Genomic DNA, 13,735 nt, shown 5'->3' on the forward strand with positions numbered 1-13,735 from the left:
GTGTATTCAAAGAGCGGCTGTGACAGCCAGAAAAAAATGGAGCGTGGAACTAGAACATATCTGTACTAGGCTACACCATAATCTCCATGACACCCCCAGTCTCGATGGCAACCACACTACGCGTGGAGCCGGGAAATGTGCTGATTATTACTATCTTCTGGCTGACACCATATGCTTTATGAAAAACACAGCTCACAATGTCTTGCTGAAATGGCATCATATTCAAGGTGGGATAACACAAACTGCAGAGAGAGATGGCTGCTGAGTCTGCACCAGTATCCTCTAGTCCCACCAATTCTCTTTTCTTTCTGAATAGATTCCCACTGCCTGAAAAGAAGCCAAAGTTGACCTCAGCCTAAGGTGCAGCGCAGCTATGTTAAGTTAACCTAGCTATTCTCAGCCACAGCAACAACAGCGTCAGCCATCCGTTTGATTGAAGTCCAGAGGTCACCCTTCGTCTTGTTGAACTGTAAAGGGGTTTCAGTGCAGGAACTGTGTCAAAGAAGTCATCCTTAAAGGATAATAGGGTAATAATGAAAATAATACCACCGCTGCCTGCCCCAGACCACCCACAGGGAGCTTCCTCGCTGTTTGTATGAATATAAATGCAATATTGACAGGAAATTTCCCCTGAGAGATAGGAACGTCAATCTCCGTTATTCTACGCGTAGTGGGCTTTTGCCCTGACCCAAATGTTACCGTAACAACTCCATGGGCCATTAAATGCCTCAATGGCGAACAGAGACGGCTGCCTGATGGGCCAGAGCTGAGCGTTGCCTAAACGTTTGGGATTCATTTCATGGAGGCGCTCTAATGACGTTTTTGGCATATTTTCCCCCTCACTCTAATGTGGACAGGAAGTGAAGGGCAAGCGGAGGCAGAAAGGGTAAACAGCCCTGAGATAGAGAGGGTATCACATGTCAATAACAACCTCAATAACACCCTCCACATCCAAATGAACCAGAGGCTCTCATTTTGGGCCTCTGCTATTACAGAATAAACATGGTAATGTTGGTTAGCTCAGGAGGCAGTGAATTTAGGTTGAATACAGGGTGAATCTAAATATGTATGAATTCAAGGGAGTGTGTAGTGTGTCCGTGTGATGGGGATCCTATGGCTAATCTGGGCTGGAGAGAGAGAGAGAGGAGAGAGAGAGAGAGAGAGAGAGAGAGAGAGGAGAGAGAGAGAGAGAGAGAGAGAGAGAGAGAGAGAGAGAGAGAGAGAGAGAGAGAGAGAGAGAGAGAGAGAGAGAGAGAGAGAGAGAGAGAGAGAGAGAGAGAGAGAGAGAGAGAGAGAGAGAGAGAGAGAGGGAGAGCTTTGTTTTGATCGTGGCAACTATAAGACAAAGGTAGAGAGATAATTTGCATAAAGACTGGGTTGTTGTCTGAGAGCTAGCAGCTGTCAGGTGGAATTGCTTCTCCGACACTGACACCACAATCGAGGGCTCTCACCCTATAATTCAGTGTGATTGGCTCAAGGGGAAAATGGCAGCCTGCAGAGAGTTGAGGAGGAGAGCTCTTTGACAGGTTTGCATTGGCGATGGGAGACACGGACCGTTTACTTCTTATCCTTCTGTCTCTTTTAGCGTCTGTCTTCATGCGGGGAGAAAAAGCGTTTTGCACGCAGTGACACAGCGAATGAAGTCTTCAGCTAGGTGTGAGGGACCCTCCCTCCCCCACCCCACTCCACTGATGAACACACACAGACGCACGCACAAACACTTGCACGCACACACACATACTCTCGCCCAAGCTGCTTCTTTGTAGGTGACTGACAGCGAGGGAGGTACAAGGAAGTGTCCTTCAGGTACCTTCATTATGATTCTCATCCTCATTGATGCTGTCACAGTCCCCAAGGGGGAGGAGGAAATACAATGAAGCCAATGTTTCGTGTTTCCTTGGTATTACCAATTCAGAGGGGGGACATCCAGACAAAGGAAGGAGGGGGAAGAGGAAATAAAGAACCATTTCTCCACCTTTCTCTTCCCTTCTCTTCCCTCCCTCGCAGCTGTGTTTAAATAAGGCACCTTAATAAAAGTATTTTAATGGCACTGCGGCTGGAAAAGAAGGCGGAACTTGATTACTTGGACAGTTTTATTTAATGAGCTCAATGCCTCTGGCTCTGACTGGCAATTCCGTTTATAACTTTGTTGCGGCAGATCTACGTGACAAAATGGAGCCTTGGGAAGGGGAGAATGAGCCCCAGCATGACCATGTTCAGTCATCGGGGTGGCAGCCGTCGCCGCAATGATTTACACCTGCAGGATGTGATGGTGATGCTCACCTGGGTTCCTGTTTGATGCCTCTGGGGGAACCGATAGGTGTTTCAAAGTCACAGTTACAGACAGGCCACGTTAATTATGGATGGGACTAAATTGCGCTCATTGAATGTATGGCAGGTGAAGACATGGTAGACAGGAGTGTGTTTAGGCAGGTGTGTGGCCTTGTGTTTGTGTGAGAGAGAGACAAATAGTGAGAGATAAAGCGAGACAGAGAGCAAGTAGAAGAGAGAGTGAGTAGACAGAGATACAGAGAGAGTCAATAAAAACTCAACGACCCCTTAATGTCTCTCAGACGTGGGATAAAAAGACAGTAGTAGAGAATGCCAGACCCTTAATTGATGTGGGCGGAAACATTCAAGAGTAACCTCCTCCCCCCACCCCCACCCCCACCCCCACCCACACCCACAAAACACTGTTAAAAAGGCAGCTGGGAATGTTGATTGAGAAAAGAAAGCAACACAAAGAAATGTTTTAAATGAAATGGGGAAAGAGCATAGACCCTAATCTCTATTATGTGTGTGTGGCCTCTTATAAATATTAGAGGAAGGACAGACACTTTGTGAAGAGAGGAAATGGGTAAATTGTGCATTTGAGAGATGGCATACGTGAGCACCTAGCAGGATATCATCTCTCCTAGCTACTCCCATTATTTTTCATCACAATAATGGGGGTATAATCTTCATCATAATTTCTAGTATCATCATCCTGACCATCATCATTATTGGAATTGTGAATAAAGTATCTCTCTCATCTTCCTCCTCCTCCTCCACCTCCTCATCATCACCATCACCACAGTTCTAATCAACACCAATGTCAGTAGCATCAGTAAAGGTTAAAAGTCGGATTAAATGTTAAATTAAGCCTCTAGCTAGCTGCCCTTATGGTATGGTATGGTATTTACTGTCTCAAGCTGTGGAGCTCACTGGGGTCTCTCATGTTCCAGCTCCTCTCATCTGCTTCCACTTTCACACAATCATATCAAAGAGGACATGACAGGCAGCTATGTGCACTGCAACCAGAGCACAGTCTAATTGACACAGTGTCCACCACAGGGCACCGGCAGCAGGAGAATGCATGCCCGCACACATGCAGACACACACACACACACATGGAATGGTGCTGTACTGTATATGGCCACAGCCCTGCCCCTGTCATACACTGTGTAGTAGTTAGGGAAGAGATGTGGGACAGAGCCATTGGAAACATAAAGCATATCTAAACTCCCCTTCTGCAGGCCAGAGTGGCCTCCCACCATGTCACAGACATTACCACACCACGGTCTGTTTCTGGGTCTGTATCTGGATAGGGGTCCTGTGATTCTCTCCCAGACCATGCAACTGTAAAAGCCCACATTCAGTAACGAGCGAGCAGACCTTGTATATTGTAGTGTATGTAATGGGTGTAAGTCATCGAAGGACACTAACATTCTAATAGTTCTTACCTTGGCCATTTGAGCCTGCACCCCGGTGGCTTTGAGAGACGACACCGCCTTCTGTGCTGCAGCCGGGCTATCAAAGTCCACAAAGCCATATCCTGAAGGGATAGAGAGAGAGGAGAGAATGTTGAAAAATGCAGGTGGAGTTAGACAAAGACAGAGAATGACAGGGCTTGGTAATTGTAACAGTAATAGGTGGGTAATATAACCACAGAGGCTGCCAGTTCTCATATCTTGTGAGCACTACATCGCTTGATAATTAGCGGCTCTGACGTTCATATGGGGATGCTTAGGAATGCTAATTAGGAGCATATATGAACTGTTTAGCAATAACAAACCCAAGCCAATGTATTGTATAGTCCTAGGCTACATTATACAATGCTGAATATACACTGAGTACACAAAACATTTAGCGCACCTGCTCTTTCCATGACATAGACTGACCAGGTGAATCCAGGTGAAAGCTATGATCCCTTATTGATGTCACTTGTGAAATCCACTTCAATCAGTGTAGATGAAGGGGAGGAGACAGGTTAAATATTTTTTTTAAAGCCTTGAGACAATTGAGACATGGATTATGTATGTGTGCCATTCAGAGGTTGAATGGGCAAGACACAACATTTAAGTGCCTTTGAATGGGGTATGGTAGTAGGTGCCAGGTGCACCAGTTTGTGTCAAGAACTGCAATGCTGATGGGTTTTTCACACTCAACAGAATCCTGTATGTCAAGAATGGTCCACCACCCAAAGGACATCCAGCCAACTTGACACAACTGTGGGAAGCATTGGAGTCAACATGGGCTAGCATCCCTGTGGAACGCTTTTGAGACCTTGTAGAGTCCATGCCCTGACGAATTGAGGCTGTTCTGAGGGCAAAAGGGGGGGTTCCTAATGTTTGGTATACTCAGTGTAAGCTACATTATACAATGCTGAATATACACCCGTATTTTATAGTCCTAGGCTATATTATACAATACTGAATATACACCCGTATTTTATAGTCCTAGGCTATATTATACAATACTGAATATACACCCGTATTTTATAGTCCTAGGCTACATTTTACAATGCTGAATTCTATATGCACAGAAAGTATTCACAAAACATGCCAGTTCTTCTAACGCAAGGAATCCCCCTCAAAACAGAAAACCTCTTGATATTTGAAGTGGCTGACGTTGGCCATCACACTCCTCACAACAACAGCCCATTAGCACAGAGAGTGCCATTTCATTTCGCAGTGTTCTTAATTCTCACCCCGGCAACAAATCTCTCAAAGGTTGACGGCGTGGTACCAGAGCCTTCGTTCGTCCGTCCCCAACCCCCCCCCCCCCCCCTCCCTTTTTTTCTCTCTCTTTCCCACCCCCTCTGGAAATCCATCAGTGGTGAAAAGACGAGAATGAATCTGCAGCTGTGATTTATAAGTTATTGTGATCCCGACATTCCCAGGCATGTATCAGCGGCGGGGTCGCATCGGTGTTAATTAAAATTTGGTTCCAGATTAAAAGCAGTCAATGGTGGCCTCTGATCCACTGTTTCACAAGGAAAGTGTAATTAGAAAGGGATAATGGGGGGAGCCGGGCCGAGCTGGTGTGGCTCCCCTATACACACTTTTTCACACACACACACATGGGCGAGCACACACAAACACACACAGACACCGATGTGTGTGTGGAGTTTCCTGCATTCGATAGAGGTAAAGGAGCGTGAAATAAAGGCAAAATCATAACCTGTGGCAGAACGGAATTGAGCTCCCGTCTGATTAACAACAGGATGGTAAAATGAAGGAGAACTGACAAATGTTAATTAGGAAACACTACTGTAAGAGCTGGAGGTGAAATAAGGTTGAATTAAATCATATTGCCAAAACAGATCTAGTGGTTCTACCTAGCTGAGATGCAGTTAACCGTCTCATAAATATAATATTCAAGAGGTGAATGATTAAGCATAAAAAGAAATGTTCAGTGGAAGAGGAACATGAAAGGGGTTTGAGAAAGAGACTGTTGACCTACATTCAGCAGAGGTAGGAGAGTACTGGTTCCTCAGAGCAGGGATTACCTGTACGGCACTGGGTAGTCACTGTGGTCGGCTCCATGCAGAGACCAAGGCCAAAAGGCTACAGCACTACGGCGCGACCTCAAACGATCAAATGACCCGTGAATACCAAACACAAACCCTGACAGAGAGTGTTCAACTGAACCCAGTTGCAGGAGTCCGAAGAGGGCAATGTAGGTCAGGACAAGGAGAGGATAGTCAATATGACAGACAGTGAAGTCCTCAATGACTGGAGTTACAGTATGCGTGTCTAACATGGTACAGCACAGACAGTATTGTATTGGGGTGCCTGCATTTATTTAGTCATCCCATGAGAGTCATTCGGCCAGTACAAAACACTCTCTCTTCAGATGCTGAGAATACATCAGGGTCAGCAGATAACCTTTCACTCAGTTCAAGCGATCAAAAAAAGAAATCACACATAAACTGCACTCCACATGCTCTCAAAACACTGTTGTTCAAAGGCAAGTACGAGGAGGTGCAGTACAGTATTTCTAATGAGGGTGCTCTAGAATTACACCCATGGAGAGGGAGTGGAGGAAGGCATCACTTTGAAGTCGCAAACACATCCTGGTGGTACGCAAACAAAAAATCTATATCTGTCACTGAGAGCCGGCTCAACATGATTGAGTAGATGCACCATGTCTGATACACTGCAAAGCTACAGCAACAACAAAAAAAAGCAGAATAAAGAGAAACATGAACTGCCTTATCGCATTTCCTGGTCTAACTGATGCTGTTGAAATAAAGACAGACTTGCTAGTTAGGATGGTGAAGCCTAGAAGCTCTGCAGAGCGCAGCAAGAGCCCAAGGCCCATTTGAAATGCACTGCACTTTAGGCTAGACCGCTAACGCTAAGCTACGTAGCTACAATATCCTGAAACCAGATAAGGGACTTATTACAATGCACGTATCAATGTATCAATCATGCATCATTCATGCATTTCGCTATCAAATTATGTTAATCATAATTACATAGGGGGAATTAGCATATTTTATCTGCATAATAGTCTGGATTGTTTGGGGTCCCCACCTAAATTGATATTCCCATTTTGATACAGTATTGCCATTTACATATTCTGCTAGCTCTAATGATCCTGTTTTGCATTGCATACTACTTTATAATAATACCATCAGCATGAATACATTTTTCAGTCACACATAGGCAGAATTACTATAGCTACATGTAATCGCTTACATCCATATGAGTCATCAAAGAGGTAGACCAGCTGACGCACATATTATTAATTACCGCGGTTACACACATTTGCATGCTGTAATAGAGGAGATACATATGGCCACTCTATAAACAATATTCATGCTGCTTTATACAGTATAAAAAAAATTGACATGCCAGCCCAACAGGGGCAGATGACGCTTGTTCTTACTTCACAGTAGGGCCGGAAAAAGAAATATAATAATTTGACATTTTAGTCATTTAGCAGACGCTCTTATCCAGAGCAACTTACAATTAGTGAGTGCAAAAAAATTTCATACTGGCCCCCCGTGGGTAATAATAACCTTTTTTTTTTTTTTGCAGAAATCCCTATTTGAACATGTAAACATTCATGTGCCTTAATTACAAACTTGTATGAGATCCGTAAAACTATGTATAAACATGTTTAATTATGAGCCTACTTTAGCCAAGGCGAAAGCACTGAGCTACTGTGCATTCGGAACGTTTTCAGACCCCATCCCTTTTTCCACATTTTGTTACGTTACAGCCTTATTCTAAAATTGATTAAATACATATTTTCCATAATCAATTTACACACAATACCCCATAATGACGAAGCAAATACAGGTTTTTTAATTTTTTTTGCTAATTTATTAAAATAAAACAACGGAAATATCACATTTACATAAGTATTCAAACCTTTACTCAGTACTTTGTTGAAGCACCTTTGGCAGCGATTACAGCCTCAAATCTTCTTGGGTATGACGCTACAAGCTTGGCACACCTGTATCTGGGGAGTTTCTCCCATTCTTCTCTGCAGATCCTCTCAAGCTCTGTAAGGTTGGATGGGGAGTGTTGCTGAACAGCTATTTGCAGGTCTCTCCAGAGATGTTCGATCGGGTTCAAGTCCGGGCTCTGGCTGGGCCACTCAAGGACATTCAGAGACTTGTCCCGAAACCACTCCTGCGTTGTCTTGGATGTGTGCTTAGGGTCGTTGTCCTGTTAGAAGGTGAACCTTCGGCCCCAGTCTGAGGTCCTGAGCGCTCTGGAGCAGGTTTTCATCAAGGATCTCTCTGTAATTTGCTCAGTTCATCTTTGCCTCAATCCTGACTAGTCTCCCAGTCCCTGCCGCTGAAAAACATCCCCACAGCATGATGCTACCACCACCATGCTTCCCCGTAGGGATGGAGCCAGGTTTCCTCCAGACGTGACGCTTGGCATTCAGGCCAAAGAGTTCAATCTTGGTTTCATCAGACCAGAGAATCTTGTTTCTCATGGTCTGAGAGTCTTTAGGTGCCTTTTGGCAAACTCCAAGCAGGCTGTCGTGTGCCTTTTACTGAGGAGTGGCTTCCGTCTGGCCACTCTATCATAAAGGCCTGATTGGTGGAGTGCTGCAGATATGGTTTTCCTTCTGAAAGGTTCTCCCATCTCCACAGAGGTACTCTAGAGCTCTGTCAGAGTGACCATCGGGTTCTTGGTCACCTCCCTGACCAAGGCCCTTCTCCCCCGATTGCTCAGTTTGGCCAGGTGGCCAGCTCTAGGAAGAGTCTTGGCGGTTCCAAACTTCTTCCATTTTAGAATGATGGAGGCCACTGTGTTCTTGGGGACCTTCAATGCTGCAGAAATCTTTTGATACCCTTCCCCAGGTCTGTGCCTCGACACAATCCTGTCTCGGAGCTCTACGGACAATTCCTTCAACCTCATGGCTTGGTTTTTGCTCTGACATGTACTGTCAACTGTGGGACCTTATATAGACAGGTGTGTGCCTTTCTAAATCATGTCCAATCAAGTGCATTTACCACAGGTGGACTCCAATCAAGTTGTAGAAACATCTAAAGAATTATCAATGGAAACAGGATGCACCTGAGCTCAATTTCGAGTCTCATAGCAAAGGGTCTGAATACTTATGTAAATAAGGTTTTCTGTTTTTCATTTGCACTAAATTTGCTAACATTTCTAAAAACCTGTTTTCGCTTCATCATTATGGGGTATTGTGTGTAGATTGCTGAGGAATTGTGTTTATTTAATCCATTTTAGAATAAGGCTGTAACATAACAAAATGTGGAAAAAGTCAAGGGCTCTGAATACTTTCTCTAGGGAGAAAGACAGGATCCTTCCTGGCTAGCCATGTTTGGCTGAGATAAAGGAGGGGTTGACCATGCTGAAGGTTGGCCATGCTTTCACATGTTAATTCTTACAGAAATGGGTGGGTCTATGGCGTAAGAGGGTGGAACGATGCTGAATGGGCGTGAACAAAGAAGATCTCTCTAGCACTCAACAGAATCTTTCAAGGGCATTTTCTCCTACTTGTCTCCGAAGTGGGATACCACGTTTATCATCTTTTAAAGCAGTATAACTTTTCCATGCTTCCTCCAATCACAGTGTATGATATACCATTTTGGAGCTCTGAACTTTTGTAATCTGTAAAAACTTAAATATTTTGTCTTGCCCATTCACCCTCTGAATGGCACACATACACAATCCATGTCTAGATTGTCTCAAGGCTTAAAAATCCTTCTTTAACCTGTCTTCTCCCCTTCATCTACACTGATTGAAGTGGATTTAACAGGTGACATCAATAAGGGATCATAGCTTTCACCTGGATTCACCTGGTCAATCTGTCATTGAAAGAGCAGGTGTTCTTAATGTGTTGTACACTCAGTGTATAGAAATGTATCAAACCAATGATGAAGCAGATTTATTTCAAGTGAGGCACAATACAGAGCTACAGGCACAGCAATGTAAAACCCTCATTTATTATATAGTGAATGTCATAGGATACCCGACAGACCTACAGTCAGAAGCATGCTAGACCATGGACCAGTACTAATGACCCCAAGGCTGACATGACTCAACTTATGGAAGTGTTTATAGTTGACCCTGTTCTTTCCACCACCACATCACTCAATAACGTGTTTGATAAATTCATTAAATGAAGCAATTGGATATTGGTCATGTTTTCGTACTTGTAGCAAATCATTGGAGAGGACATAGGAACCCTTGACAAGATGTTATTAAAGGGGGACTTTTATGAGATGTATTTACTAAGTCTGTGGGGTTTTGACCAGCGAGCAGCCCTTTCACAGGGAGGGTGGGTGATGGTTTGGGTGAGCTGCTTTGCAGTAAGCAGAGCAAACAGTGAGGCAGCGTGGGTGTTTTAAATAGCGAGCTGGATGGTATTTTGGGCTAGCTGTGTGTGTGTTTGTGCCTGTGTGTGTGTCTATATGTGTCCGTGTGTGTTTCTGTGTGTAAGTGTATGTGTGTGTGTCTGTGTGTCCGTGTGTGTGTGTGTGTGTGTGTGGCTAGCTGCTAGCTGCAGCCAAGGCCGGGTTGGTTGGTCCTGCTCCAAGCCCAGATGAGAGGATCCTGGCTCTGCATTCCTCCTCATTTATCCTCCTGCACTGGGGGACTGGCGCAAAAAAAAATAAAGGCTCCCAGAGCCCGTCTTGTGGCCGCTGTCTATGCACTACAAAACCAGCAGTGTATGTGTGTGTGTGTGTGTGTGTGTGTGTGTGTGCTTGTGTGTCTAAACTGAGGCGGAACAAATATATCTTGGTTGAGGGATCATGCGGAGGAACATTTGTTTAATGTCATGTATAAAAATGTTATCTTTGGGTTGGAGACCTCTGACCACATCAGTCTTATCAGGGCGTAACAGCACAGGGAGTTGACATATCACACGGCACCACTTCCCCTCGCAAATACACTGGTAGGACAGACGTGTTTTCATCTGGGCTTCTCTGCACACATACACACACCCAACCCACAAGTATGCACACTGCTCATAGCAACACACACGTGTGTGTACATGTACAGTACATGTGCACATGCACACACATGCAAGCACACACACACACACCATACAGACCAGAACACACAGCTATTACACATTAATTTACCGTCCACACATTCAATGTCAACCTGTCAGCCTAACGCTCGGGGACAATATCCCTTATGGAGCGTTCTTTTATGTGAGACACTACAGATGAGATAGTGGTACAGGCAATTCACGTATCAACCCTGCAACATGGATTTATTTGGGGATTCATCTCTCGCTGATGCACGGTATTGGCTTCATTGTATTTATTGTCATTTTCTCCCAGGTATAAAAGTGTCCCTGGCTGCATCCCAAATGTCCCCCTCTATTCATTACATAGGCCCTATGGGTCCTGGTCAAAAGCAGTGCACTATACAGGGAATAGAGTGCCACTTAGGACGTAGCTCTTGTCTGTGAGCTACAGTGCCCTGCTGAGGACAGAGTGCCAGGGCACAGGACCAAGGGGACACGGCCAGCACAGCTCTTGTCAGGAACAACCTCATACTGTTCCAGAACACCTACAGTATGTACTGTCCTGTACAGTAATAGCCTTGGGTATAGACACTACGGACTGGTTTCCCGGACACAGATTAAGCCAGTCCTGGACTAAAAAGCATTTTCAATGGAGATTCTCTGTCCAGGAAACGGGCCCTATGGGTTTCAACCCAAAATGGATCAACTGGGTATGGACCTCTACCTGGGGTGGGAGAGCTGCATAATGACATGTCAATCATTATCTGATCAATAACGTTCTGCCTCCCTTAGCTGCAGGATCTGTCCATTGATCTTCTGTCTGTCTGCACCACTTTTATTGTAGCAGAGCTAAATGTTACTGTAAAGCATTGCTTCTTGTAGAACTGTTACATTTCAGTGCAGCAGAGCAGGAAATTAACCAGGTGCTATAGATATGAGATTATCATCTTGACTATTCAAATACTGAAGTATTTTCATATCTGGGCTTTAGTTAATCCTTCCTTCCTTCCCTCTATCCTTCGCCTTCCTACCAATGCCCAGGGGTAACGTATAGTACAACACCATACAGTACAGCTGCTATAGTATTTTACTCAAATTCTCATCAATCAAAACAAGTAACTGGGTTTCTGAGGTACAGTAATTCCAAAACCAACATTCCTGTTGCACAGTTGATTTAATTGATAACCAGTTGACATTATTTTGTATCAATAATTAAGAATTATGAGGGCTTATTCCGGAAAGCCTCCTATCATAAATGTTCCATTATGATTTGTGGACTCATAAAGCTATCTACTGTATATTGGGCTAAGATGTTACTTAAATACCCAGTTACTAAAAGAGACAGCTCGGGTTTGAAAATCACTCAGTTCACAGTGTTTAAATTAAGCTCCATTTAGATGAGAGAGAATTACAAATGCGCCAGTCTTGACTAAATGGCTAGCCTGATTTAAGAGACCCAAAACCAGCTTTGAAAATTATAATTTGCAAATTTTAATAATAATAATATGCCATTTAGCAGACGCTTTTATCCAAAGCGACTTACAGTCATGCGTGCATACATTTTTGTGTATGGGTGGTCCCGGGGATCGAACCCACTACCTTGGCGTTACAAGCACCGTGCTCTACCAGCTGAGCTACAGAGGACCACCTCTCACAGCCAACTGGTGTTAATTGATATGAGTGGGCAGAATAATGCTAGTGAGAAAATATCCTAAACGCGCAGCAGTGTTGAGTTTGAGACCACCTAAAATGAGCCCGATTCAAGACCAAGACCGGAGCAAATCGAGTCCGAGTCAAGACCGGAGAGGGGGCGAGATCGAGTCAATACCGAGACCGGGAGGGGGACAAGGGGTCCGAGACCGAGTCAAGTGATCGAGACCAGAAAAATGCGAGTCCAATTCAAGACCATGATTGTTATTTTGTCAAATCACCACCATAATAACAGTTTAAAATGTCCAGTATATCTGTGTTCATATTTCAGAACAACATGTCGATTATTTAGACATTCAGAATAGTGAAAAAAGGCATGCTGAGGGAAAAAAGAGCCACTCTAAAAAGTATTACTAACCCAAACACAGTGGGGAACAATGGGCCTTCTATGCCTTCAGAGAAGGGCTAAGGATTTATAAAATAATTATTAAATTAATAACATTATTATTATTATTTTCAATGATGTTCTGATTTAATCTCTTCAGTTTCTGTTGGAAAGGAAAGGGTTAACAGTGAAGAGAAAAAAAATGATACAATCAGGATTTGTCTTTGCTGGTCTCTGGGGAGATACATCTAGCTAGCTAAGTCAGCCATGATTTTGGAGTGACAGTGGAATCAACCAATTACATTTTGACTTAATGGGTGGGACCGTTTTTACAAAAACTTATGGAAAGTTCTGCCTACTTGAAGGCCAACAGGTCACTGCACAATAGAGAGCAGTAGTTTTCCCAGGGTCTAGCTAGCTAGCTTTTGTTGTTGGCTAGTTTGCAGGGGCTGCAGCAGGTGTTATCAAAGAGGATGTGTTGCTAATTTGTTAGCTTCTTCCTTTTCAAGAATAACTTTCAACAAGAAGTTAAGTTTCAAATTATCATCATCTGGTGAGTGGAACTGTGTTTCTTATTGCAGCGCGGTTGCTGTTGTTAGCCATCTCTTTGAAAATAACATGTGCATTTAAAGTGGAACTGACAGCATTTTAACAACATGAAATCTTATTTAAATCTGTTCATATACACCCCCAGGAAGAATATTATACTTTTTCTTACAATGTTTGGGAATTACGTATACTAAGGCATTTGTGAAAATTTTATAGCAATATAGAGTGGGAAAGGGGCCGTGCGTTTGGACAATTAATAGACACTGCAGTAAATAAAAATGAATAAAGTTATCTGTCTTTTCCAGCACCGGAGTCTACAAAGAACGATGCGCTATAGCCAATCAGAGCTACAGTAGACCTTTATACAAACAAGCCATTTGCCACACGGGCCTGTCATCATTCACTTTGAACTGGACT

The 13,735-nt window shown here is 43.8% G+C and overlaps 1 protein-coding gene across 1 annotated transcript in view; it reads right to left on the reverse strand.

Annotated features, from left to right (window-relative positions):
• LOC311107076 (RNA-binding motif, single-stranded-interacting protein 3-like) overlaps window positions 1-13,735 on the reverse strand; it is a 241,620-nt gene that overhangs the window by 135,311 nt on the left and 92,574 nt on the right. Inside the window, exon 4 of the mRNA XM_084149535.1 lies at window positions 3,723-3,814. Within this exon, the coding sequence (XP_084005661.1) occupies window positions 3,723-3,814 (92 nt within the window). The remainder of the gene's footprint in view (window positions 1-3,722; window positions 3,815-13,735) is intronic.

The sequence above is a fragment of the Coregonus lavaretus genome (genome assembly GCF_964263955.1).
Source record: "Coregonus lavaretus genome assembly, chromosome: 3".
NCBI classification, from domain to species: domain Eukaryota; kingdom Metazoa; phylum Chordata; class Actinopteri; order Salmoniformes; family Salmonidae; genus Coregonus; species Coregonus lavaretus.